The 26,643-nt window shown below is 38.9% G+C and overlaps 1 protein-coding gene across 2 annotated transcripts; it reads right to left on the minus strand.

The window, feature by feature from the left end:
• Positions 1 to 47: 47 nt before the first annotated feature.
• Positions 48 to 15,127, minus strand: LOC140301601 (xaa-Pro dipeptidase-like). Of its 2 annotated transcripts, XM_072380149.1 has the most exons (15): positions 15,042 to 15,127; positions 12,243 to 12,426; positions 11,697 to 11,824; positions 10,454 to 10,517; positions 7,766 to 7,813; positions 7,309 to 7,370; positions 6,962 to 7,006; positions 6,185 to 6,260; positions 5,371 to 5,417; positions 4,632 to 4,700; positions 4,298 to 4,375; positions 3,946 to 4,094; positions 1,668 to 1,852; positions 934 to 1,125; positions 48 to 534 (listed from the first exon to the last, which is right to left on the minus strand). In XM_072380149.1, the coding sequence occupies exons 1-15, from the start codon at positions 15,056 to 15,058 to the stop codon at positions 406 to 408; spliced, it is 1,473 nt and encodes a 490-aa protein (XP_072236250.1). In that variant the 5' UTR covers positions 15,059 to 15,127; the 3' UTR covers positions 48 to 405. The 2 variants fall into 2 exon arrangements, with proteins under 2 accessions (XP_072236250.1, XP_072236251.1); XM_072380150.1 differs by lacking the exon at positions 7,766 to 7,813.
• Between the last annotated feature and the right edge of the window lie 11,516 nt (positions 15,128 to 26,643).

The following is a 26,643-nucleotide window of genomic DNA, read 5'->3' on the forward strand; positions in this document are numbered from 1 at the left end:
ATGTTTTCATACAAACGAACTAGATCAGAAATCTCTAGAACATAATGTCTATTGAAATGTTAATTTTATTCAAATTCAGTTTTTTTTGCAAGAATATATGTTTACAAAGAGAAACTTGTAAGAATAAAAAATACTTTTTTCATAAAATCAAAAATCATCAGTCTAAGGAGGCATAAAAAAGTCAATGCATCAAGGTAAAGTCCATCCTTTAAAGTAAGTACTGCGTATGAGAATCAAATCACAATGAAAGTTGCATGATTATACTGTAAGAGGCTTATTACGTAATAACAACCTCGACTGTATTTGCAAATGAATAATCTCAGTTTTATTGAAGAATATGTAAGATAATTAATGACATTGCAGTGTACTGCCCAGACTTTATGGACATTTCTCATCCAGAATTCTTCATACGACTGGGCTGAAAGGTTTTGCAGAGTCGGCCATGAAAGCTTCAATCTCCTCCACTGTGCGGGGGACGCAGGTCAGCAGCTCCACACCACTCGCTGTTACTGCTATATCATCTTCAATGCGAACCTGCACACAGCAGACACACAGTGGTCAGTAGGACCAAAAGCAGGAGACGTTCAAAGGCAAACTCAATGCAAATATTCAATATGAGCTGGATCTGTCAGTCAAAAATATATATCTTTACAGAAGAATTCCATTTTCAAATTTTCATTTATACAAATGAAGGACTTCCCATGTCTGAAGAAATAACTTCAAATGTCTTTCATTTTGCATGGCTTTCTCTAGGTCTAAAAGTGTGTTACCTACACATACACAGTCATGTCTCAAGCAGCAGAGACAATGCAGCTCTGTACACTCCATAATAAATCAGCTTCACGACTGGTTGTCCTGGTAGTGTTAGTCGCTGTTACTCTCCTGTTAAATCCAATCTAACAAAAAAAAAAAAAACTGTCCAAGCACACTGACCCCTCCAAAGCCTCGGAAGCGAGCCAGCACTTGGTTGTTGATGAAGCAGCTCTGAGCAGGGTTGGCCAGGGCCTGGTCCAGCAGGTGGTTGATGAAGTATATTCCAGGCTCCACAGTGAGCACCATCCGCTCCTGTACCGGACGGCCCATACGGAGACTCCTCAGTCCAGGCTCATCGATGCGCTCAACTCCCTGGATCACATCATAACAGGATTTTTATGCTCATTTATAGAATTATCATTGATAAAAATTAACTTGTAACTTATATGACGTTCCCTCTAGCATGGACATTACTACCCGAACCCACAACTAAATCAGATTTTTGAGTTTCCATCCATGGTAAATCTGTCGTGACGACCAAAGCTGGACGAAGGTAATGTTTGTGTTCACCCAGCATAGAATTACAGCTAAAATATAGTGAACATTGAGCAGCTGCACTGAAAACCCTGTGGGTTCACCGTTTCCCCTATTGTCCCATGTCTTGTTATAAATCCCCCACCACAGAATGAAACCATCAATGTTCAGAGTTCAGACAACATTCGTCTCCTGCCCTCATGCTGAACTACTCCTTCTGGCAGCTTGACCTCTCCGTGTTCCCTTCTCACTTCTGCACCCACAGTCTCTTTATTATTGATAACACATCAATATTCACGCAACAGGAATGTGTTTCCGTCTTCTGTCTCAATACTTTGACAGTTTCAGCCCAAACTGCAGGCAACTGGTTGTGTTCTCACCTCAGGATACCCTCCTACATCATGAACATCGATGCCAAGCAGGTGTCCGAGGCCGTGGGGCATGAAAATGGAGCCCAAGTGGACCTTCAGCATGTCCTCGACGCTGCCATGCAGGATGCCCATCTTCACCAGCTCCTCGAGGTGAACCCTGTCAGCAAGGCGGTGCATCTCACTCCACTTCACACCTTGAAAACAAATTTTTCATTGAGGAATAAAAGTTTTTTTCAGCAGCAAGAGCACATTGTTAAATAGTACCAGTTCAAAGTTTGGACACACCAACTTGTGCATAGTTTTTTTTATTTTATTTATTTTATCATTTCCATCATTTTCTACAATAGGATGATATTAAAAACATTTGAAAGCATTAGTTATATTTCAGCTTCTTCCCATTGGATTCCTTTTGCTTTGATGATAACTCTGCTAACCATAGTCTCTACCAGCTATCTCAGAGATGCATTCAAAGCCACAGACTAAAACATCTCATAACAAAGACACCAACAGAGTAACAGGGATCAAGGGAGGTGTTATGGTCTGGTTTAAGTCTTATTTACCAGATATAATTTTGTTTGTACAAGCAAACAATGTTTCTTTAACACACATAAAGGTAGTTATGGCGTCCCGTGGGGTTCTGGACAAAGTCTATTCTCTCTTTGGGAGAATCATCAGGAAACATGTCATCCTTTTCCACAGTTAACCCAAGTCTAGAGCAACAAAGCCTGATGAAAATGATCAGTTACTGAAATTACAGGCTTCTCTTTGAGGTATAAAGGCCTGGATGACCTGTAATTATCTATTTTCTAACTCAGGCAAAAACGAGGTAATTGCTTTTTGGTGCTAAAAACCTCACAGATTCACTAACTATCCATATAATTACAATAAGTGTCATTACCTTTGACACCAGCGCTATTCTTGGAATCTTGGGAGTGATTTTTGGATCAGGATTTGTTCTTAAAAATTCAAGCATTAAACAGATTTAAATAGCCTTCTTTAATCTGTGTACCATTATAAAAACAGTGACATATCGGTCCAAACATTTATTACACATAAGTTGGACAACTGCACTGCCACTTAAGCATGTCAAAATAATTCACTGACAGTTAACACCAAGAAAGATTACATCGCTCCTGTTTTAACCGCTACAGTGGCTCCCTGTAAAGTCTAGAATTGAGTTTGAAATTGTTTTTATGACTTAAAATGTCCTCAGTGGTCACCAGCCAGCCTCAAAGATCTCAATATTCCCAATTGTCCCACAAGAGCTCTTCACACTGAATGCAGGCCTACTTGTAGTTCTAAAAATGACTTTCCCACTCAGCTAAGTTCCAGCCAATAGCCACCTTATTTGATCGAGCCCATAATTATAGTGCTTAGATTTTTGTGCCAGTTTTTCTGTTTACCTGACTCATCAACATGCTGCCGCTTCATTTGTTTCATAAATAGAATTTCTGTGCTATTATGGTCTTAAGGTTATTTTTCAAAGAACCGGATTTTTGTCCAATCTTCTCTGCTTGTTTTTTTCAAGGTTTTACACTTGTGTGTTTTGTTTCTTTTGCAGAAGGAAGACACCAAGATGCTTTTCTCTGTGCATGACTGTTTTATACAAGATATCATCTACAATTCTTGGCTATATCGCACAGTTCCGAGTGTTGGAAGATTAATAAAAACTGAGGGCACACGCACAGTTGATTGCAAAGGTATTCACCTCTTGACATTTTTCCTATTTTGTCTCCTTATTTTAAATAAAATGGATATTTGGTGGGATTTTATAGTTTGATTTACACAATGCAAAATATTTGTGATTGTGGAGCAAACGGAAAACATTAGTATTCAACCACCAAAGTCAGTACTTTGTAGAGCAAACGCACCTGCAAGTACTTTTGGGTATGCCTCCGTGAGGCGTGGCACATCGAGCCACTGGGGTTTTTGCCCATTCTATAAAGTAAAACTGCTCCGGCTCCTTAGTGTCAAAAGTCATGCCGCAGACTCTCAATTAGACTGAGGTCTGGACTTTGACAAGGCCATTACAACACATTTAAGTTTCTCCTTACACCACTTGACTGTTGCTTTAGCAGTATGCTTATGGTCATTGACCAGCTGGAAGGTGAACCTCTGTCTCAGTCTCAAATCTATGAGAGACTGAAACGAGTTTTCTTTAAAAATGTCCTTCTATTGAGCACAATCCATAACTCCCTCAATTCTGACCCACTTTCCAGTCCTACTTGTCCTCACTGTGCTTCTTGGAAGCCAGTAAAGCCTCATTATTTAAACTGAAGATGATGACCTGGTTTGATGGCAGCCATGACGGTGCGGGAGGATTTCAGGACAGCCTCATAGATGGCCCTCTGGTTTGGAGTGAATTTGCCGTTGGCTGGGAAGGAGCAGGTGATGTCTGAGGAGTAGCAGTAGTACTCTCCGCCCATGTCAAACAGACTGCAGGCAACAAAACATCAGGACTGACAAATTATTTCTAAAATGCTTTGGGGATGCGTGTTCCATGTTGTTTAAAGTTTTTAGTGCAGCAAACATAGATGGCTAATAAATGAAAGACCACCTTGTTTTACACAACAGAACAATTTAAGCGAGTCAGTACAAAAGGTGTCCTAAAAGGTTGAAAACAGCTTAAAGCTACTCACCACATGTCTCCATCTTCAATTTGTTTGTCATTGGGAGCCCCAGCATGACCATAGTGGAGGATAGAGGAATTATTCCCCCTGATGGGAATAATAATAAAAAAAAGCATTAAAAACATATGAATAATTCCTAAATTACACTGTGGAAATGGTGCCGAACAACTTCTGTCTAATGTTTCAAACATATTTAAAGATAATAATTTGCATCCACCAATCGTGACGACTAAAAAAAAGGTCAGGAAGTGATTCGCAAATACTATATTCATCCACAACAATGCTGCTTTACTTACGAATGTAAACATGTAGAACAAAGTAACTAAACAGGTTAAAGCCTTACGTTCCACAGATACAGGTGTATGAAGTGTGGCGCATCCCTCCTTTGTTGTAGCAATAATGCTGGAACAGACTGTGAAGAAAGAAAAAAAGCTAAGATCAGAGCAAACACATATTAGCTGAAATACACTCTGCCTGACTCCATGTGTTTTAGGAATCCATTCAGAACTCCTCATTTTATCAATATATGGTCAAGCACATCCACCACACCTGTTCATCATCACTTGCTGCCCTCCTCTCATCAAATTCAAAGGTTTAACTAATCCAGTAATCATATTTTACCATGATGATATTTTGGAAGTGGCTGCGGCTCAAGATAAATTGCCTATCAGAAGGTCTTAGATACGATCCCCGGCCTAAACCAGCCTGCATGGTGAAGTGTCCTTGGGCAATACACTCAACCCAACATGTGCACGGTACTAAAGCAATTAATTAGCTTAAACAACTATACTAAAAGTGCTGAATTAAAGTGTGTGAAATGTAAATAGTTTAGTCTGTTAACTTTTCGCCGTATACTGACTCTTCACAGTGACTGCATCAGCAGGATGTCTGCTCAAAGTAAGGAGATGAAGTGTCCAGCTGCCTTAACGTTTTTTATAATAAGTCTATTTGAATATGAAATAAGAACTACTTAAATTCCCACATAACTGTAAATGTAACCTACAGCAAAGAGCCAAGAGGCATTCTATTTCAAAGTAACCAAACATGGAGGTATACATCTGATTTCTATTCATGCAGCTTACCTCTCCATTTCATATTCTTTCTGTCCAGGTTTCACATGCTTCATGATCTGCAAAAAAGTGATCAGTTGATTACAAAACTGAAAGACATTACTTGGTATAAGTGAAACTCCTTTGTATGCATAAAAGCACCCAACCTTCTGTTGTTGTCTTCGTTTAGCCGACTGTAAAACTGCACTGTAATCCCTCCCAAATTAAAAAATAGACAAGAAAGTCCAATAAGGCAGAAATCGATAACCTAAGGGTACTTTGGCTTCAACAAGTATTAAACCTTCACCGGCTTTTGAAACCACTTCAATTTTGTCCCTTTCACTTGGCAAAATGTTCAGACATGCTCCGAATGTGTCTGCTTCATTTCTGAAAGACCACCTTGGTCTCATCTCCTCAGCCTCTGTAAACTCAGACCAAGTTATACTTAAACACAAGCGAGTTTTCACAGGGCTAAAGTCTCATCCGCATGCAGTCATAGTAACTGACAAGGATGGGTAATGTAAAATATCTTTGGCTTATGCACTGCAGTGAATGTCCTTCACATCCACATACAAACAAGGCCTGAGGCTGGGCTGGATCTTTCTCACTACTCACTATTTTGTGGATTACAAATGTGTGTATATATATGTTTTGGTTGGACGAAGAGTCATTTCCTTTTTTCTTTTGTGTGTGTCATGTAAACAGCAAAGAAGCAGCATGGTGACAGCGAGATGACTGATACTTTATAATAAAACTAATTTGTGAAAACATTTGTTGTCTTCAAGGTTCTAAAACGTTCTATGAAGTTTTAATTTGCCTGGGTCTGTTTTACTGAGAAGGATTTTACCATTTTGTGGGCCTCACTGGAAATCCTGTTGGTGTAGCGCAGGACCTCCAGCTCCATATCGGTCTTAACGAGACGACTGCAACCACAGACAGAGAAATGAGGAAGCAGCTGTGTCTTAGACAGGGTCACTCAGTTCAATGGATGTACAGTTTAACAGTATACATAGTTCACATCTCACTTAAAGTAAAACCAATGCAGTATATCTGTTGCACTGACTGAAACAGATATTACTTTTAAGTCATCTCTCTGATATTTGGTATCAGTAAAGTGGCCACAGTAGAAATCAAATCTCAAGCAGCTTGTTGATAAACATTTTCAGGAAGGTTTTATATCTCATCCTGTCTCATTTGAACTCCTGAGATGACGAGGGAGAGGAGGGAATTCAACCAGCAGAAACACTCAACCCAATTTTTGAGAATAAAAAAAGCCCATTAAAAGAGAGCCCTGTTAGCTCTGGTTTGAAGAGGGGGCAGAGGGTTCAATCAAGCTCTGCTCTCCTGGAGATGTGCCTGAGAAGCTTTCCTCCTAATTTCAAGAAAAGTCAATTCATCTGGAGGGTGCAAACTCTAATGCCAAAGACAACCAGGCAAGCACGGAGTCCATTAAATCCATGCAGACTGATTTCTGACTGAGAGGGGATATAACAACTTAAAAAAAAAACCATAATTATATCATTGAGCAGGTGGAACTGCTGGGGTTTGAGAAAATGTGACTGAAAAAGATTTTTAACCCTAAAGTGAACTTTTTCGATAATATAATAACAGAGGTTTTGCTCACCATTCCACAATGACTGGGTGTAAAAGAGTGTTGTTGACTTTGAAGCTGATGACAAAAGGAACAAGAAGGTGAAACATTAATCATACAAAATACAACAAAAATACAATAAAAATAAAATGGCAAATATATTCAGTTAAGAAAAGAACAAAGACCAGTGCTAAGAGAACATTACTGTCAATTGATGGCTAACAATTGCTTGCTTAATTAAATTATATTCAGAACCAGGTTAATCAGCAACAATCAGTGTGCATAACAGTCTGCTGCATCTTTGGTTATAAATAGAAAATAGCCAACCTCCTCAAACAAAGTGTGATTACATTAATGCAATCGATGCCAATTCAACGTACCGACTAATGCCTTCAAAGGAGGCTTCGCGGCAGATGCTCCCACTATCTGTGTTCTGTCCTCGCTGCAGGGAAAAAACAAGAATACACAAATATCTCAAAAACTAATGAGTACACCATACTAAGAGATTTAAAACCTTAGTACTGTATACCACAGTAATCTGAATTTATAGCTATGCTCACTCACATTCTTAGCAGTAGATCAGCAAAACATCAAGTTTTCCTTTAACAGATCTTTTCTGGCAACTTACTCAACATCAATCTGTGAGGATTCAGTGTTTTTATTTATGACAAGATGAGCAAGCTGGAGACTAGCAGAGAGTGAGGTGTTATGGAGGTGATTGGGGTGAGGCTGATTCTGCCAAATACTCCTAACACGTAACTTTAGGTGTTAGTCCTCAAGTATCCAGTAAATCTAAACTTCATCAACTATAATCAGGTACGATTAAAGGATAAATACCAGTGTTAGGAGGACTGCAGGTTTCAGGTTGGACAGGACATCAACAATCTGCAGGGATACAGACAGAGGATAATTAGGAGGAAGACTCTCAGCAAAGCTGCACAAATGACTCTGTTTTATTCTACTTCATGTCAGTAGAATAAAGGTCACCCTGGCAGGCATCATTGTGCCGCTGTGGCCTTTCTAGTAATAAGCAGCACATTGAATGACAAAACTCAAGAGACTTTCTTAGTCTGCCAACAGCTCAAAGTCACATAACAGCTCTCAGGTCTGATGCTCACGATTGTCATGGTGCGATTTCAGTCCTGCTGATGTAACTAATAAAATGTCATATTCAGTAAAACAGACAGACTCCCTCCATTCTGACAACCTAAAATATAAATATGAATTCAACTTGTTTTATATTAACTGGAATGACTGAACAATTCAATGTTAACATGGCTGAAGCTTAAAAGTTGGTCAAAGAACAGAATTGAGAGTTTGCAGTCTACTCAGAATTACAGTCTATCATTGTTATTTGGTGACTTTCTGGCGTTAGCAGAAAAATACAGTTGCACAGTTCTGTCATAATATCATGTTGAACTGCTGCAAGAAGAAGGAGTTATGTTACATCGGCCTCTTGCAGCATTGCTGTGCTAATGTTACTCTGCTATGTGGGTGCTTTGGCAGAGGAAGGCAGTGATCAGCAGTGAGTGGTCACGCTCTGAATTTGATGGATTTAAACATTTTTGTGTCACAACTAATTCGGTGAACCACTTGGGGACATTTTCATCTCGACCTAACCTCTGCAACCTCAAGAGACACGGTCAGCCCAGCGAGTCGGCCAATAATTAACTAGGCAGTTAACTTTGTCCTCTAACTTAGAGTGATAAAAGAATCATTAAATCTGTGGAAAATCTTCATAGCTAAGCATCTACAGACTTTTTCAGTCGTAGAGAACACCTTGAAGCTGTGGTACAATCCGCTCCCATCTCAAAGTCAAATGAAAAATGGCCATACCTGCGCTGTACAACCAAACTAACAGCCAGGTAAAGGACTGAGGCTGCATGTGATATGTGGAAACAGACTGACTCGTATGCAACATACAGGAAGTAAAGCACTGAGGTGGGTCACTCAAGACAAGACAGTGACACTGAAAAGATGCAGAGCTTTATATTAATACCAGAGGTCTGATTTTTGAAAACATCAAATAAAAAGGGGAGCTCTGACTGATTTTATTTATCGGTGCAACAGTACCCATGTTCACTTCTGTATTAATATGAAGACGCCAGACACTGATGTGTATAAAGATGCCATCTTAAGATCGATCAAATTGTGGCTCAAAGTAGATCTCATTAAATCTTAAGTGCACTGAAGATTCCCACGTTTAATATTCAAGATTCTGAATGAGAATTGTTGGCTTGCATATGTGCAGTGGTTGAAAAATAGAAATCTTGCCTGAAATCTTTATGGCCTGGTCTTAATAAGAGGAAAAGACTGACCTGTTCATCCTTCTTCAAGCAGATAACACCTTAATGATGAACACCAACAATGACTTTCTTTGTTTCAGCGGACGGGAGATCGAGCTATTTTTGGAAGCTAATAAAGTTGAATTTTTTCTGATATAATCCTTCGGTGTTGAGCTACTTATGTTTAAAAGGCAGAACTGGCTGATTATCTGTGTCTTAAAATGTGTTTATTTAAGAAATCTCACACATAACGCAGGTGCCGAGATTTAAAAACACCAGAATCATTAAAAGGATCAAGTGTAGACATGGAAATTAATATGGAAATATTTCTAATATAAACTTCCTATTGATTTTTTGGCTGACGGAAGCTCTTCCATGTTGTCTGAATATATTATTTCTAATATGTCTCCAAAATAGCTCTGCAGCTGTAAACACACCACTATCGCTCCCCTGGGCGTCTGCTGTCGACACCAATAAACATTTCCCTAAAATCTCAGAACAGCCTGAAAATGAGGGTATCTTCCAGAAAGTGGTGATAATACGATGCTGCAGGTTTCAAATTAAGGTCTCATCACATTATTGAACATTATCGATGTTTGATACCCGTCAAAGTTGTTTACAAAATCAAAAATGCAAATGGTAAAATAATCATTTGTAATAATAATAATAATGATAATAAAAATTCAAATGCTGTCCACACTTTTTCTGATAATAGCCAACAACGTCACAGACTGCCCCACAGAGACTTTATAGCCTCTCATAGCAAAGGGCAAACATGGCTCTGTCCTCATTTTTTGAGACATGCTGCGGTCATCAAATTCAACATGAGCTAATCATTTAATTCGATAAGTTTTCTATGTTCTATTGTGAAGAAGATATTCACTTATAAGTTTAGCAAATTATTGCATTTTGATTTTATTCATGTCATTCATTGGGATTGTGGCTGTGTAATAACTCCACATTACCTGCAGTAACAATGACTGTAATCCCATCTGCTACTGTACAAAGTTATGCTTTATGTTTAAAAGTAGTCATATGATCTCTGACCACAAATATCAATTTCTGCCTGAACTGCAAATAAAACAATGCTAACCTTTGTCATTAAAACACCACACAAAGGCATGAAACCATCCTGAGTTGAGTCACTTTGTGACACAAATGTCAGACACGTGAAGGTTCAGCTACTGCACAGAAAAGGTCACGTCAGAGTGGCCGTAAAGACATGCGCAGACAGACTTACGTCACAGGTGTATTGCACCTCATCGACTGCATATTTCGCCATGAAGTGCTCTTTAGGAAAGATCCTGTAAACAGACGGAAAACACACACTTCATAAATCCAAGTGCAATGAACACAGATACACATGATGTGTTCTAACACAATAATTTAGTTAGGGTTGGTAGAGTCAGGTGTTGAAGTTGTTAGCAGCTGCCATTACATGAGACAACATGAGGTTTGCCCATGGGAGACGCGCTGTTTATACTGGGGACTGTCTGAAGCCTGAGTGGAGCAAATAAACAGCAGGACAGGGTGCAAAGTAAACTGTGGAAATCTGTTTAGAAGACCATATCGGGGATGGTAGATTAGGGTACAGACTAATGATGGTCGTGACTATTTATGTAGATATGATGCATACACAACTTAAGAAAAAAAAAAGAAGTGGGAACATTATACAAAGTGATAAACATTATCTGCAGGAACACTAGCGATAACGCTAAACATCCTCTGAACAACTATTTGCTATCTTCATCAACCAGACTTTGTACAAGGAAGATAGCAGAATGAACAGTCTTTGTAATTTGAAAACTCTGGGATCTCACAGACAGTTCATTTGATTATGGTCAATAAAATCTAAGGTCTGCAGGGATTGTGCGAAAACAGCTTTAAAGTTATTTCAAAAGTGTAATGCTGGAATGTGCGTGCAAATCTGAAGTATTTAGGATGCAGCTAAGAGATTAAAAAAAATCTAAAATAAATGATTGCAGTAACATGAAGACATATGAGATGCTAAAGAGGGTTTCCATACAATTGTCCAAGGAGTTAACTCGGTTTACACACAGACCCACAGTATTAGGCGAGTCTGGAACTGTATATGCACAATATCCTACTTCAGCCATCAGCTTTCTTTTAGCTTTCAAAGTGAGCGGCCAAATGCATTAGTCAAGATTGTGCATGAGAAACTTCACCACAAGTGTACCATTTAAATTGTGTGTTATAAGTGCTGTTCATCGGAGAAATTTCCTCTGTATGGCATTACTGGAGGAGGCGTTTTATGTTATTGTAGCCAAACGTGATTGAGATGTTTGCGTGATGTCAAAAATACAAAATCTAAAAGAATTCTTGACTGTATTTTTAATGAATTGAATACAAACAGGATCTAAAGGTGGAGAAGGTGACTGTTACAATCACAGCTTAGAACCATGGATGAGTCGATGATGAGTAGTGGCAGTGTACGCAGCCCTTTGAGGATTAGTGTGACTTACTCTCCCATCCAAGTAGCATAGCTTTCAGGCAGTTTGGGAACAAAAAGAATGGATTTCCCAGAGTCTACATCAATGGCTCCATAGCAGTCAGGCTCAGTCACTCCGAAAGCCCAGTGGAAGAAAGACTCCTGCACAGTTGAATGAGTCAGACATTACATTAGAGAGGCAATGTGAGAAATATAAGATGTTTCTTTGATTGGGCCATTTAGTGAAAGAAATGTGAATCTAGAGCTCAACATCATAACAAAATCTAGAGTGTGACTAAATCTATAGTACTAAGTTTATGTGATAATGCCAGAAAAACAAAGATACAGAGCTCTATGTGCCATGACAGGACAGCCTACACATCTGAGACAAGGTGAAGAGATCATGAGTGCCAGAGAAACTCCAAACCTGAGGTTTTTTTGGGATCACTTTTCCAAAGTGATCAGGCACAGCAAAGTGAGGAGAGGCTGTGCTAGGACATGCAGAGGGGACTGAAACAGGCTTAGGGAACATGGATGGATTGAAAAGAAAAGAAAAAAAGTCAATTTACAGCCAACCTACCTGCCTGAAGACAACGTCTGTGTCCGTGCAGTACCTCTGCTTCTGCTCTCCACCCTGCAGCACCACAACTGACTTTGACTCAACACCATCTTTGGCTTTCAGCCCCCGGCACAATCTTCCACGGTTCTCAGCAAAAAGGGCAGCCGACACCCTCAGGGTGTCATTACCCAGCCAGTAGACAGGTCTAAAAGGACAAGGAGACTGAGTATTTTAGGGGGATCAGAGCGGAGCCTGGTGGCCAATAACTACACTGGGAAAATAATCTGCACAACATGAAGTTAAAGAACAGACATTCCTTTCCATATTTTAAGCAAGATTCCTTTTTTTCTTTTTAAATCAACACATTTTAGTTTTAAAATGCCTAAAAATGAAAACTATCAACAAAAAAGCTTGGCACCAAAAAAAAGAAACATTCACAAAACAATGACCATGGAAGTAGTTCGTAACACATCCTTCTGTGAGTATCATAGCTTTCATAAGCTAGCATCAACCTTTTCAGGCGTTTGTTTTCCCAAAAAACTTTAGACCATTCTTATCAGTCCTTCTTCAAAAAGTTACCAGTTCTGTCTTTAATTATCTTTATTATGGGAAGTTGACTGTAATGGCCACAGCAAAACTTTTAGCTTGGTGTTGAGGTAATCTAATGTGGATTTTGAGATTATCATCCTGTTGTAGAAGTCAACTTCTTCAATTTATTTCTATTATTTTTATTTTTCTAAAAATAAAATCCATATTAAAATATGGTGTCAGATTGCAGAAATGTAATCCATGCTAACCTCTACCAGTGGAATGTTCCCAGTGCAACCAGCTGTAACACAAGCCCAAAAGCACCACCATGCCTAACACTTTGACACTCTGACACTTGTGCTTCTGTCATTAAATTCTGCACATTTCCAAACAGACTTTTCCTCATTGTGGCCCAAAAACTAGATTTTTAACCAAATCCATCCACACGGCTTGTTTCCAACATGTAAACGAAATGAAGGCTTGTGTTAATATCCATTTGGAAACTTTTGAGACTTTTTTGGGGGATAAAACTAAAGATTTCCACGAGGTGATGACTCAGAAAGATTTCTCACAAAACTATAGAGGTGCCAGAGCAGCAGAATTAAATGTATACTCTTTTGAGTTAAACTTGACTTTAACCAACTCCAGAAACCAAACCACATCACACTGGTAGGTTTATATTGCACTGCAAATTATACTTGACATACAGCCCATAAACGATGGGCACAACACACCTTAAAGTAATTCTTTATCAAATATCCTGACAGTTATGCAACTCTCAAATGAAAATTCTGGGATTTCTGGGCTGGGCAAAGCAACAAATGTTTTAATGATATAATGATCATGCGAAAAGCGTTTTATGCCTTTCTCAAAGGAAAAAATAAAAGAGTCTACGTGCTTTAGAGCAGATGCGACTTGGTCGTGTCACTCGCATGACTGATCAACTCTTCCTGCTTCAAGAGAAACAGAAAACCTTGTGAAATCTTGCTGACGCGGAAGAAAGGAAACATGTCCAGTTACAAAGAACTTCCAAAGTCCTTTTGCATTCTCCCCCCTCAAACTGGTACCAGCAAAATTATACTGTGTCACTGACGCTCACTGATGGCACCAAGTACTGTAGTTTAGTTTCTCCAAACCAGTTAATGAAAACGGGTCTTAATTTAGAAAGGACACACAATTCCTTCAAAAAACAAAGAAAAGATCAGTTATGATATTTGGTCGTTCTGGAGCCAACTCTCAGGATTTGTTTGGCTGAATTTATCCTGAAGAGGTGAGTGAACCACAGCTCAACCTCCCTTAAGGAGCAGTTCAGTCTGAAGATACAGAGTTTTAGATGTAAATCTTGTTCTCTGGCTCTACTGATAAGATAAAGAAAACATGTCATATCTCATTCAACTGGGCTGTACCAAAGGTTAAACCACGACCTCGCTGACTTTTATGGCTCAAGGAGTTCTGCGTTATTCGCTGCTGGCTGGGTTTATGGGTCTATCTGTGTTTCGGTGGGACAGATCCACTTCACTGGGGTGGCAAATGATGCTGTTATTGACAGCGTTAGATGCAATAACGTATCAGCAATAACATCCAAGCAACTGTCCTGTAATAGTCCAGGTCCAATGTACTGCAAAATGCAATAATGTGTCAGTAAATTATGGATTAAACTATGTCCCATCTCATCATGTGATCAAGATTGATCACGATTTGAATGTCAATGTCCTCTTAGTTTCACCCAAAAAAGATTTTTTTTAATCTCTTGATCTGTTTAATGCATAATACTCGTTTTAAACACATAAAAACGACTGTACATTATTTCTACTTTCAGACACAGACCAGCAATAAGTCAGTCTTTCAAAGGGATCAACTGTACTTTAACCTATAGATGGAAGTAATCATCTTAGAAACAAATGAACAATAAACATCTGTAATGCATTTACCAGAGGTTAACGTTTAGCAGTTAAATTACATGCCGAGCAACTATTTTCTGGTCTTAACTCGGTTAATATTTCAAGGAGACAAAATTGACATTAAAAACGCATTTAATTTAATGTTCATTATTCAGATGAAATGTTAATAACGTACCTAACTGTTAAATTGTGCATAGTCTAAGCCAAATGGACAGCCACACACGTCGTAGCCTAAATCACGTAGTCGAGAATTTACATAAACTCGCGCGCTCGACTAACTGGCACGAAAGTGGCGGTTGGGACAGTTGAGACGAATAAATGTCTATTATTTTTATCAATTAACGTTAATGTAACATTTTCAAGTATTTCAAATAATAAAAAGTGAACTCACTGTGGTGCTGCAGCCATGATGATAACAGGGTCCAGACTGTCACATGTTGATAGAAGTCACGTGAGATCTGGCTCTGAGTCAGCTGATGTGTCGGTTTGCTGCATTCACGTCTTCGGGACATACCAACCTCGAAAGTGAAATTTCATTCACAGACTCTTCCCGGGTTGTTGTCTTGACTTTCGCAAAGAACAACATTCCGTTCAGTCGAATCAAAGACCATTACACGAAGACGGAAAACGTTATTCTTTCAATTTTTGTAAAAAGTAAGGGTGTTGGCGGTACATAACGACGAGTTCTTGGGCAATAAATTGAGAAAACCCATGATGCTTTGCAAAAAATGTAAAAATGAATATAAAATCTAAAATAAAGATTACTCGAACAAATAAAGGTAAAAGGCAGAACACACATACTTTTGATTGAAATAAGTTGTTTTTTGTATATGTATTTTTTTTTTACATCACTAACTCAGGAAGTGAAACCAGTGTAATCAGTGTACAAAACAGCATTGTTAGGGCTAATCACAAAAAGCATATTTTAGATCAGTAATAAAATGAATGAGTTTTCAGTAACATCAAGCTATTTAATACGCATAGAATTGTTGACAAGCATTTTCTAGCAAGCTATTTTTGTCTTAAAGAGAAAAAAGCTTTTTCTGTGCTACTCAAAAGCACAAAAACGTCTCAAATGTTGCTCTCAGATGTTTCAGTCAGCTATACTGGTCCTTTAAAAATGGTGCATTTACAGTAACTCGAGGTGGAGATGCAACTCATTTTGAACAGTATTCTGGGGGAGTCGTAGAAACAATTCCTTATTATAGGTGACCGTAGATACATGAGGCAGGGAACTTCATAGAATGTGTCCTGACAAACAACATTCTGGCTCAGGTGGGTGACTGTTGTGGAATGATATTGATGCCACAGAAAATAAAACATTTTTAAAATCAAAGTAAAATTAAATGACAGGAATTCATGATAGAATAAATGTAGAAAGAAGATAATGCGGAAATATACAGGGATATAAATAATTAATAAACCAATTCATTTCAAATACCCATTTCAAATATTTTCATTACTAATTTTTGTCTAAATTGTTATTTTCTTTTTAAATTTCTTTGTTGTTTCTGCAATTGGTTAATTTTTTTTCTTTAATAATTTTTATATTCTTTTTTGCTATTCTTCAGTGGCTTTTGCCATTTCATATTTGTTTCACTTTTTTTGTTATTACTTTAGACTTTATGATTAGTTTATTTCTTATTCTTTTCTCCAACTGACTTTTTCTATTTCTCTTCTCTATGTGCTACTCTGAAATATCACAGTAAAGTTTCAAGCCACTGGTCTTGAATCTCCAGCCACAAACGTATAGATCTGCAGAAATATGGTGCACTAAAGGGCATTTATTAAGACTATTAAGCACCCAGCAATAGCTACTAAGTTAAAGGGGAACTCCAGTATTTTTAAACTTAGACCTTATTTCTGGCATGAAATATGTTTATCTACTCACCAAGAACAGTTTGGTGAAAGTCAGCGACCTTCGGAATATATTTAGATTCCTCGAGATCCTTATAACGGAGTGAACAAGGCATAGACAATGCAGCCTCTAAATAACGCATTATCTGTCTTTATTTCACCAATACTTTAAGACGAATGAATGAATGAACGCCTACTATTGCAATATTAGCTTATAGCTTCCATGTTGTTGTCCTCCAGGGAAATAGGTGGGTTCAGGGGGCTTTCTACATAGGATCTACTTGGATGACGTAATCGACGCACGTGCTTGTTTACTCCGTGACAACTTCGTTGTCATGTAGAGAAATTACTCCTCCGCATTTAACCCATCAGGTTGGCACCTGTTCAACACACACATGCACATGCACAAGCCCAGGGTCACACACTCATAGAGACGGATGCTATGTTCACTGGTGCATGGTGCTTTGCTTAAGGGCACCTCGGCCGTGGCAAGGAGGTGGACTGCCATCAGCTGTCAGTTCACCAATCTTTGAGCAGTGATAAGTGGGAATCGAACCGCCAAAGTTATTGGACGACCCACTCTCACCACTGAGCCACGGCCGCCCTACTAACCTGTAACAGGAGGCTCTATCTCTGCTAAAGCCAGCCACATAACCAACCTGTGATGAACTGGCACTGGTAAATGAGCAGCTGACGGTCGCAAATGACAAAGCAGCAACTCATTTGGATTTAAATTAATTTGATTAGATTATGATTGTATTACAATGAATTGACACTATGTAAATAAACTGAATTAAACTGCTTACCTAAATTAATTTCCATTTGATCTTTTTTTTTAATACCCGAAGAAATTATCGCTGGATCTGAGATGACAGAGAGAGTTTCTTCATACCCTGGATGTTTTTTGGCTGCCTCGGTTGACACCTCTGTGCAACTATGCAAGGAGGTGTGAGACAATGCCTCTGGATTGGCAGACCAGGGTGGCAGTCAGTCAAGAGTGTGTTCCAATGAAAGGGAAGCTCCTTAGACTTCCATTGAAAGTCTATGCCAGGGTACTGGAGAGATGAATTTGGTTTCTGTACAATCTGAGTGAGAACTTGGTTAGCATCGCTGTCAGTAAGTCAGACACTTTTTCGGTTTGTGTTGAACTCCAACAGAGACAAGTGGGCCCCCCCTTTGTCTCTGACTCTGTTGATAACACTTACGGGCAGAAATTTAAGGCATAGTCAATGGCAGAAGGGTTTATAGTTTGGTTATCCTAGGATTACATTTTTGTTTTTTTGAGGATGATATGGTCCTGGTAACTTCATTAAGTGGAGAAATCCAGCAGTCACTGAAGCAGCAAGTGTAAAGCCATGGTCCTCAGATGGAAAAGGTGGGAGTGGTTGAAAATGGATGCATGGGTATTGAAACATCTCGTTCAAAATAAGGCTACAGGATTATGGTTGAAAACCTTACATCCCACAGACAAAAGAGTATGAAGGTCTGACACATTCCGTGGAGCTGGAAATGTGTTGAAACATGCAGAATGAGGGAAGAATGCAAAATGCCAAAATGATGAAAAAAGGAAACTAAACATCATCAAAGCAGTGATTGGAGAAAACAGTTAGTTTGAAGAACGTCCATTATCTTCTAATTGACTCCATTCTTTTAAAAAAAATCAGTAGGCACCTGATCTTTAATCACCTCACTGCAACATTTGTCATTTTGGTGGCTCTTGACAGTGATGTAAATGGTATGAGAAATTCTGGTTCAATTCCATACTTACATTTTGGAGTGTATCCCACATACCTCTTGTGATAATACCTTTTTCCAGACTTCACCTGCTTAACAACCTACAGAGAACAGAATAGTGAGTGTTGTATCATACAAAACATGACTACTGATCCAAACATTACCATTCCCCCCATGAGTCAGTGAATGATGCCGTTATTTTTGGTTGATACATCATTTTAAGCAGCTTTATAGATTAGCTGTAAGAACAACCTTTGGCTGGAAACTTCTTATTCATCAGAGGTGCAGCTTTTGTCTTTTTTAGCCACTGCTTCAATTTGTAAGCTGAACCCTCCAATGTTCTGTTTGGTTCACCTCTGGAAAAGAAATTAATTTATTACCTGATTACTGACATTTACACCTGATAATTTAATGTGCTACAGAACCAATCATTTGTTAAAGCGTCCTACCGTGTGTTACAGAGCAAACGTAAAGTCTCGTAATGAATGGCTTACCAAAATTCATTACTGCATTGTAACTGAGGAGATTCTTTATTTAAACAAGTGAACTGGACTTCCCATTAAAGCTTCTTGTTTGCACCCCACTCTAAATGGCCTTTAGTCTTGATTTCTTGTCTTATTATTCCAGAGTGGAAGTGATCAAACAATCCACTGGTTGGCTCTTAGGAATTGAAGAGGTGACATCATGTAAGTACTGTGCCAAAGAATTTAATAATCCCACCTAAAGGTTCTGGCTCATAATTAATTTATAAAGCATGAATAAATAGCTTCCTAATGATTATATCCTTAAGTAGACGTTGCCTTACAAGAAAGCAGTAATCCTATCCTCAAAGCGCTAACCTGTTAAACTATTTATATTTGTATATGGGCTTTTTTGTGTTGCTCTTAATTTTTTATTCGTTTTTCACGTGTCACTTCAGTGGCATGTGTTAATGTCTACTAGAATGTAATTCTTAAAACTACCATGTGATGGCAATACAGTTAGAACAATTGAGGTTCATATCTCAGTGAGAGTCCAAAGCTGCAAGTAGGTTTGTGCAAGTTCCACATTGCTCCTCTTTCACATGACCCACGAAACTGGATGGTTAAATATATCTTAGTATTTTATCAGAGTTTAAACACTGAAGCTTATGGAAATCATTTTCCTAGTTTTGATCCCTTTAAGCTTGTTGGCTCTGAACGAAACTCCAAGGCTTATGAACAAAGTGTTCACATTGGAGAAAACATCAATAAGACAGCCCTCAGGTACTTGCTGATTTAATGTTTTTCACAGTACACCTCCATGCAGAGATATCGGAGTATCTGTGAGACAGTACTGCAAATATATGACTCTAATGTGCTAACTGCTAGCCTCCAAGCTACTGTATAAAGTTAGAATTGATAGGACATAAAGTGTGATCAGCCTTAAAGGATACTGGCATAATGCAATGCTGAAAATGCTCTAAACCCGACTATGGTGCACATCTGGAAATTACTTTCACATCTTCATCACCTTGAAAAGGACAAAAAAAAAAGTGTTAATACATTTTGGAAAATAGAAATTGTTTCCTTTCAACACATTCTAATTGCACTGGTCATAAATAGGTAATTTGGTTCAGATAAGGAGGACAAAGTCGATTATGTCAGCTGATGGTTGCGGTTAAAACTTCTATAGAAAAATGTTGTTGTATTGGGGGTGAAGGATCTAAAGGTTAAAAAAAAAAATCACTGCTGGCTCTTTTGAAGTTGCAGTTCACAGCTATGGACTAACTGGTGATTACTGTTGACCACATCAAGGGTTTTGTAGCTGTCAGACTCAGTCACTCATAAAGCCCACCGGAGGAAAGATTCCTGCTGAGCCGAAAGACTTACTTACTCATTACCAGCGTGTAGATGGGTCTTAAAGGGCAAGGGCATGAGATTAGTCGGACCATCATGAAAAAGTGGTTGGAGAATAAAAGTGTCCTTATGGTTTCCACATGCACATGTGTGGACTGGCTGAGACTCTACATACACATACAGTATGTGGTTCTATTCATAGCTATTCTACCTTTTGGATACCTTTAAGAGCTTCAAATGCACAAGCAGGTATATTGTACAGGTGTAGATGATTCTCCTGCAAAATCTCTCCTCAATACAAGCATATATGTTGTTCTTCTGCTTCACTTCCTCTTTATCTGGTGCTTTTTTCTCTTGCTGCTACAAACAGCAACTGTTTTTTGATATTTTAGCCACAGGAGAGCTATCTACCCAAAAAACATCCTATCATTGTTGCTTAGTTTCCTTTGGGCTATATTTTTTTTGTTCTATCTATTCCTCTACTAAGGGGAGCCATCATGAAGTGGGCGAGAGCTTTAAAAGAAAATTGTAGACCATATGTCTGAATTCAGGGAATTATTTTCTCTCCTGCTCAACAAAGACAATCATTTCCGTTCCATTTGAAGCAGACTTTTGCCTGCTGATGTGAACATATGTTTAGATTGGAGCTTGAAGTAGTAAACTGGCTAGCCATCAGAACACATTAAAGCTCCTATGTATGCCTATTATTACAAATTAATGTAAGGCTTGCATTTCCCCAACACATGAGCTGACACAGATGTGGATTAGATATTCTGTTGCCTTTAGCCTCCTGTCTAGGTTACATGGTTGATGCAATTTGTCTATATCTCAGGAGATCAAGCTGTTACACCACAAAACATCTTGAACTTCTTTTTTTGAGAGGTTTTTAGAGGTCTAACAAGTGGAGACTGTGGTTTTGCAGAAATATAACTGGATGCTTTTTTCTTGCTTGAGTTGTAATTGTGTGGGTTTTATGGACTCAAACACATTTTCAGAACCCAAGAAAACTGGAGCCTCACCATAGAGGAGCTTGTCAGTGTATTTTGAATAGCTCTTACAGGAACATTTGACATATTCTGCAGAGATTTGAAGAATGTCTTGATTACCTTCACAATGGAATTGAAAGGAACAGTGGGCCACAAAGCCATTTCTTTAAATAAGGGTCATCTTAACCTCATACTATCAACTAATATTGTTGGGTTTTAGCTAAGGTCAGCATAAAAAAAAATGTTACAATTTCAATTTGGCCAGGCAATCATAATCAAGCACTATAGTTGTTTAATTTGCTGCAATCATTTTGGAAAATTGCCATTCATTTTCACTGTGTGAAGTAATGCTCATAAGGTCTTTTTTCCCCTTGTGGGACAATCATGAAATAGAGTAAAAATGCAAATAGGAAAGGTGCTGCAGTGATTAATATGTCACAGATGGCAACAAACCTAAGTTATACAGTAAATAGCTCATCATTCTATAAACAGCCATGTTTGAACACATACTGCAGTTGTGGAAGACATGTTACTCTATTTCAGAAGGGTCAAATTATTTTTCTGCATTAAGCAAACAAAACTATTTAGGAGACTGCTGAAACTTCTGAAGTTGCAATAAAATTATTCAATATTAAATTCCAACTCTGGCTAAAGAATCTATATTATTACCTTGTTAACATGATTTTTTTTAATGTGTTAGGAAAATCAGCCATCAGTGTTATGGCTGAGAATTTCTGCTTTGAATCTGTATGACCTACAGTGAGAAAGGCAATGTTCTGCATGTTCTGCGCCTGTGTCATCTCTCAAGGCGCCGGGGTAACAAGCCCTATATAATACTTATATGAAACTAGAGTCCAGAAGGCTATAGGTAGTGTGTCCGTCATCTGGTTTGTTTATTTTTTGTCGGTGTCTTCTCTCTTTCCTGGTCTTGCAGTTTCTGCACTTAAGTGATGAGTGTCCCAGTAATCTGTTGGAGCGCACTGCTGAAACATGAGAGAGGGGTCCATCAAAACTGACTGCTACTGTCATAATGTAATGTTCAAACAGTTGTACAATATTGATCAGGGCTGAAAACTCTTGTTCACTGGGCACAACTGCGCTTTACACATCAGAGGCAGCACCCACTTGTGCTCAATTCATTTTCAGTGACATGTCACCAGTGTTCTCCAAGGTCTGGCTGCCTGGGGCAAAGTGAGATAGAGCAGTGTCTGCCCATGGGAGAAATGGTCTTAGCTCCAGGGGAGAGAGAGCTCTTGCTCAGGGGAGAAATCATCCTTCCTGAGTCATCATTACTTACCAGTCATGAAGACAGACTCTACTCCAACCATTTATCTGGGAGTCACTGCAAGTATGAGAAGGCATGTTGGTAGATTTAATCTTTCAATGTGTTTTCTCTTTGTCCTACTGATGCAACCCTGGGAGCAAACCATGAGCTTCCCCCTGGCCCTGCTAGCAGCCCCTCAGGTGTGAACCTTGTTGTGCTTCACTCCTGCATCCACCATTTCAACTGGAAAGCAAAGGCTGTCTGATGGATCATACAACTGCCTTTTGAGTAATGACTCCCTGGCAGAGTGGGCATCTTCCCGGGGCAGAAACTGATTGGGTAACCAGGTAGTTTGTTGATATGTCACTGAAAATGTATTTAGTACAAGTGAATGCTGCCTTTTATGTGAAAACCCCATAATTCCTGTGAGTGAGAGTTAGCAGCCCTGATTATTATTTTAATGCTCTTCACACTGTGAGTGGAGCACAGGAAGTTTTGCAGAATTAGAACAGCCTTTGAGGAAGTGCTAAGAGGCTGAGATAAAGGCGGAGCCAGATGTGCATATCCATAGATCCCCATACACCGAATGAGGAAAATTTGTGTCATGCCACATACAAAATTAAGGCAGTGAGAGGTTTTTGTGTGGCAAAAACTTTAAAACTATACAAATTTTAGGTGCCAAGATGAGTTTTTAGGAGATTAAAGAACTGCTGCAGTGGGAATTGAAATCCTGGAAGGACGCTGGGGAACCATCATCTTCGGGGAGGAAATGTGGTTGATACATAATTTTTAATGATGCAGGTTGGAGATATCTTAAATGTACAAAGAAATCATATCAAAGAAAAGCAACTGTATAACTCACAATAATGTTTTATTGTAAAAAGTAAGATAATGCAATGCAATGCAATGCAATATATCAGGGTTATAAATTGGGACTGAACAGCTGTGTAGCCTATAGAAAACCACTTATCAGTGGGGCTAAAATAAAAAAAGGGCTTCAATTTGCTGGGCAGCAAAAAGATTGGATTCTGAAGCAATAGGATACGGTCATGTTGTCTGATGAATAAAGATTTGCCATGTATAGGGTGATCAGCGCATAAGGGAAAGAAGAGCAGTGCTCTTAAAAGCTGCAGTCATCATGCCAAGTGTCTAACATACGAGCCTGTGATGGCTGCATCATGATCAGTTGCTTCACTTGGTCAGACTAAGGTTCACCAACAAAAATGTGCCCAGAAAATTAGGTCAGCTGACTACCCAAACATAGTGAATGATCAGATTTTTCCATAATTTTTTCCTCCATGATGGCAGGGCCATATTCCAAGATGACAGAGTCCAGAAATATGATATTGCAAAAAACAATGCCACAGCAAATACATATCATATTCAAAGCTAAAGGTGGTGAGCTTTTCATTCTTGGCCAGGCACTGTATGTGGTGCTTTTTAACCTTGTACAAGGTTCAGCAAATGTTAGTGTTTCATTTACACACACTAAAACAGCACATATTCTGTATGTGTAAGCACTCTGTATGCTTTCTCTACACTAACACATCAGGCATATTGAGGTCTTGCTCAAGGACATTTCGACACATGGAGCGGATGGAGATCAAACCATCTTTTTGGTCTTTTAGCTGGAAGAAAACCACTTTACCGGTTGAACCACAGTTTCCAGATAAAGTGACATCAGTGGTATTGCATGAATACCAAACCATCAGCATTGGCTAACTTAGCTAGCTAATGCTTTCTGCATGTGTGTTCCTGTTCCCCATAAATGAATGCTGGCACCTGGAGTATGATATATGCTTTGGTCAGCTACGTCACACATGCAAGTGTGTATTCACACCACCGACCTTTCTGCTGCTGTGCTGCTATTTGTGTTCCTGCTCTGAAATGAAAATCATGCTCCTAGTGTGGAGGGTGATGTGTCCGGAATGACATAATTGTAGAGTATCTACACTGGCTGAATGAGTAGTCACGTTTTCTGTTGATGCGGATCTTGTTAAACTGATCTGGCAATGACAAAATGTGGGTGATCAAGTACATAAATATCAAATCTCTCTTCAGTTGGTACAAAGGCCTCACAACTCTATGTTCCTAAAATTGCAGGGAATTTCAACCATAAAGGCTTTCATGAAAATCAAACTACAAGAGGGAACAAACAGGGAGCAGTGTGGGGTTCAATGTCTTGTCAAACAATATTTCAACATGTAGACAACTTGGGGTTGAACAGATTTTGTCAAAGTAATGAAGCTAAATTATCCAGACTGACAAAAATGGAAGTTGTGTTACACAAAATCGCTGCCATACTAAGTGAAAATGCTACCCAGATATCTGTAATAAAAAAGAGGAAATTGCATGAAATGTTGGCTGAAAAAAAAAAAAAACAACAGAAAAAGAATCTCGGAGAGAGGGAATAATAAAGTGCTGCAATGCTCAAGTCGATTTTTGACCATAGAAAAGCCAAAACTCAACAGAGAGAGGAGGATGGTGGTGCAAAGGCACAACCGGGAGTTGAAGAATGCCTAGCTTGAGGCTGTCAGGCTGCGTTTTGTTAAGCAGAGGGTAACGGCAGGATGAAAGAGTAAAACAAAACTAATCTTAAAGATGTCAGTGCAGCTGTAGCAGCACAGATACACTTGCTCATATACTCGACAGCTTAAGAGAAGAACAAAATCCAAAGCAAAGTCAGAGAGAAACACCTTCAGCTGCATATTCAGTCTGAGCTTCTGAAAGCTGTGGGAATAAATGCTCCACATCCATTAACAACAATCACGAATGAGGAGTATTCCAAATACTGTGACACACTGACTGGTGATGTGTTAACCAAACATGCAACTGATCAAACTTGTTTTGTAAAAGTCTGCCAGCACACAACAGCCTGGACTGCCAAAACTTCAAGGGCCTCTCTATCAGAAAATTCTAGTAGGGGTGTTGGATACAGAACACCAGTCAACTAGCTTTCCACCCATTGTCTCAAACAAACCACAACAGATACACTGTCGTTCCACATTCCCAACAGAACATGCCATAACACAAACAGTCACCCAAAAATAATACAAGAAACTCCCTCTTCCTCAAATTTCCACTAACAAGACCAATAATAGAAACCTTGCAAAAAACGTTGCAAAATAGCTGTTATCTCACATTCCCCATGACGATCAAGGGAAAAAATGGTTAAAACTTCTTCCTCCCTGAACCCCATTTTGTTCCTGCCCTTCATCTATGACGTCGCCTCTTAAACTTGTCAGGATTTGGGGTCTTATTCAAGTAATTTCAACTCAAGTCAGGTGCTACAACATGTAGACATCCCCTGTTGTCATAGTTATGTTATGCATAAAAAAAATCACTCGCAGAAATAATTCACAACAATCATTCACTTATCACAACTGTTTCCCAGAGTGGTGTTGTTAGTTGTTAGCTAATTTGTATAATTTCTACAAACTAATTTAATTTTACCACCAACAGGTGGTTGATGAAGTATATTCCAGGCTCCACAGTGAGGACCATCCGCTCCTGTACCAGGTGGCCCATACAGAGACTCCTCAGTCAAGACTCATTAATGCGTTCAATCCCATTTAACACATCGTAACAGGATTTTTTTTTAATGAATTAAATTTGATGCTATTATTGAGGAGCTGATTTCTCACATTCTATTTTACAGCACACAATAAGGGTTTCCTTTTGAATACTTGAGCTAAGACTTGTGTTCCAATGAAAATGAATTCCCTTCCAATAAATTCCCTCCAGACAAGAGGGGAAATTAAGGTAAATCTGTCATGATGACCAAAGCTGGTAATGTTTGTCTTCACGCACTGACTGAACTCAGCATTCAACCATAGCTCACTTCAAATATAGCGAACATTGAACAGCTACACTGAAAACCCTGTGGGTTAACTGTTCCCCCTATTGTCTTGTGAGAACTGCATGAAATTATAAATCCCCCCACCACAGAATGAAACCATCAATGTTCAAAGGTCAGACAACATTTGTCTCCTGCCCTCATCCTGAACTTCTTCTTCTGGCAGCTTGATTTCTTCGTGTTCCCTTCTCACTTCTGCACCCACAGTCTCTTTATTATTGAAAACACATCAATATTTAAGCTACAGGAATGTGTTTCCATCTTCTGTCTAAATACTTTGACAGTTTCAGCCCAAACTGATGAAATAAAGACAGATAATGCCTTATTTAGAGGCTGCATTGTCATTGCCCCGTTCACTCCGTTATATGGATATACGCCGATTGCGAGTTATCTAAATAGCTTCCGAAGGATGCAGACTTTCGCCAAACTGTTCTCGGTGAGTAGATAAACGTATTTCATGCCAGAAATAAGGTCTAGAT

This window comes from Leuresthes tenuis, unplaced genomic scaffold (genome assembly GCF_036924035.1).
Source record: "Leuresthes tenuis unplaced genomic scaffold, fLeuTen1.0.hap1 SCAF_2, whole genome shotgun sequence".
NCBI lineage: Eukaryota > Metazoa > Chordata > Actinopteri > Atheriniformes > Atherinopsidae > Leuresthes > Leuresthes tenuis.

Excerpts from the sequence above, each read along its gene's own strand:
- LOC140301601 (XM_072380149.1), bottom strand. Across the intron at positions 10,518-11,696 it reads TATGCTACTTGGATGGGAGA|GATCTTTCCTAAAGAGCACT; the intron begins GTAAGTCACACT and ends GTCTGTTTACAG. Across the intron at positions 7,814-10,453 it reads AGGTGCAATACACCTGTGAC|ATTGTTGATGTCCTGTCCAA; the intron begins GTAAGTCTGTCT and ends GTATCCCTGCAG.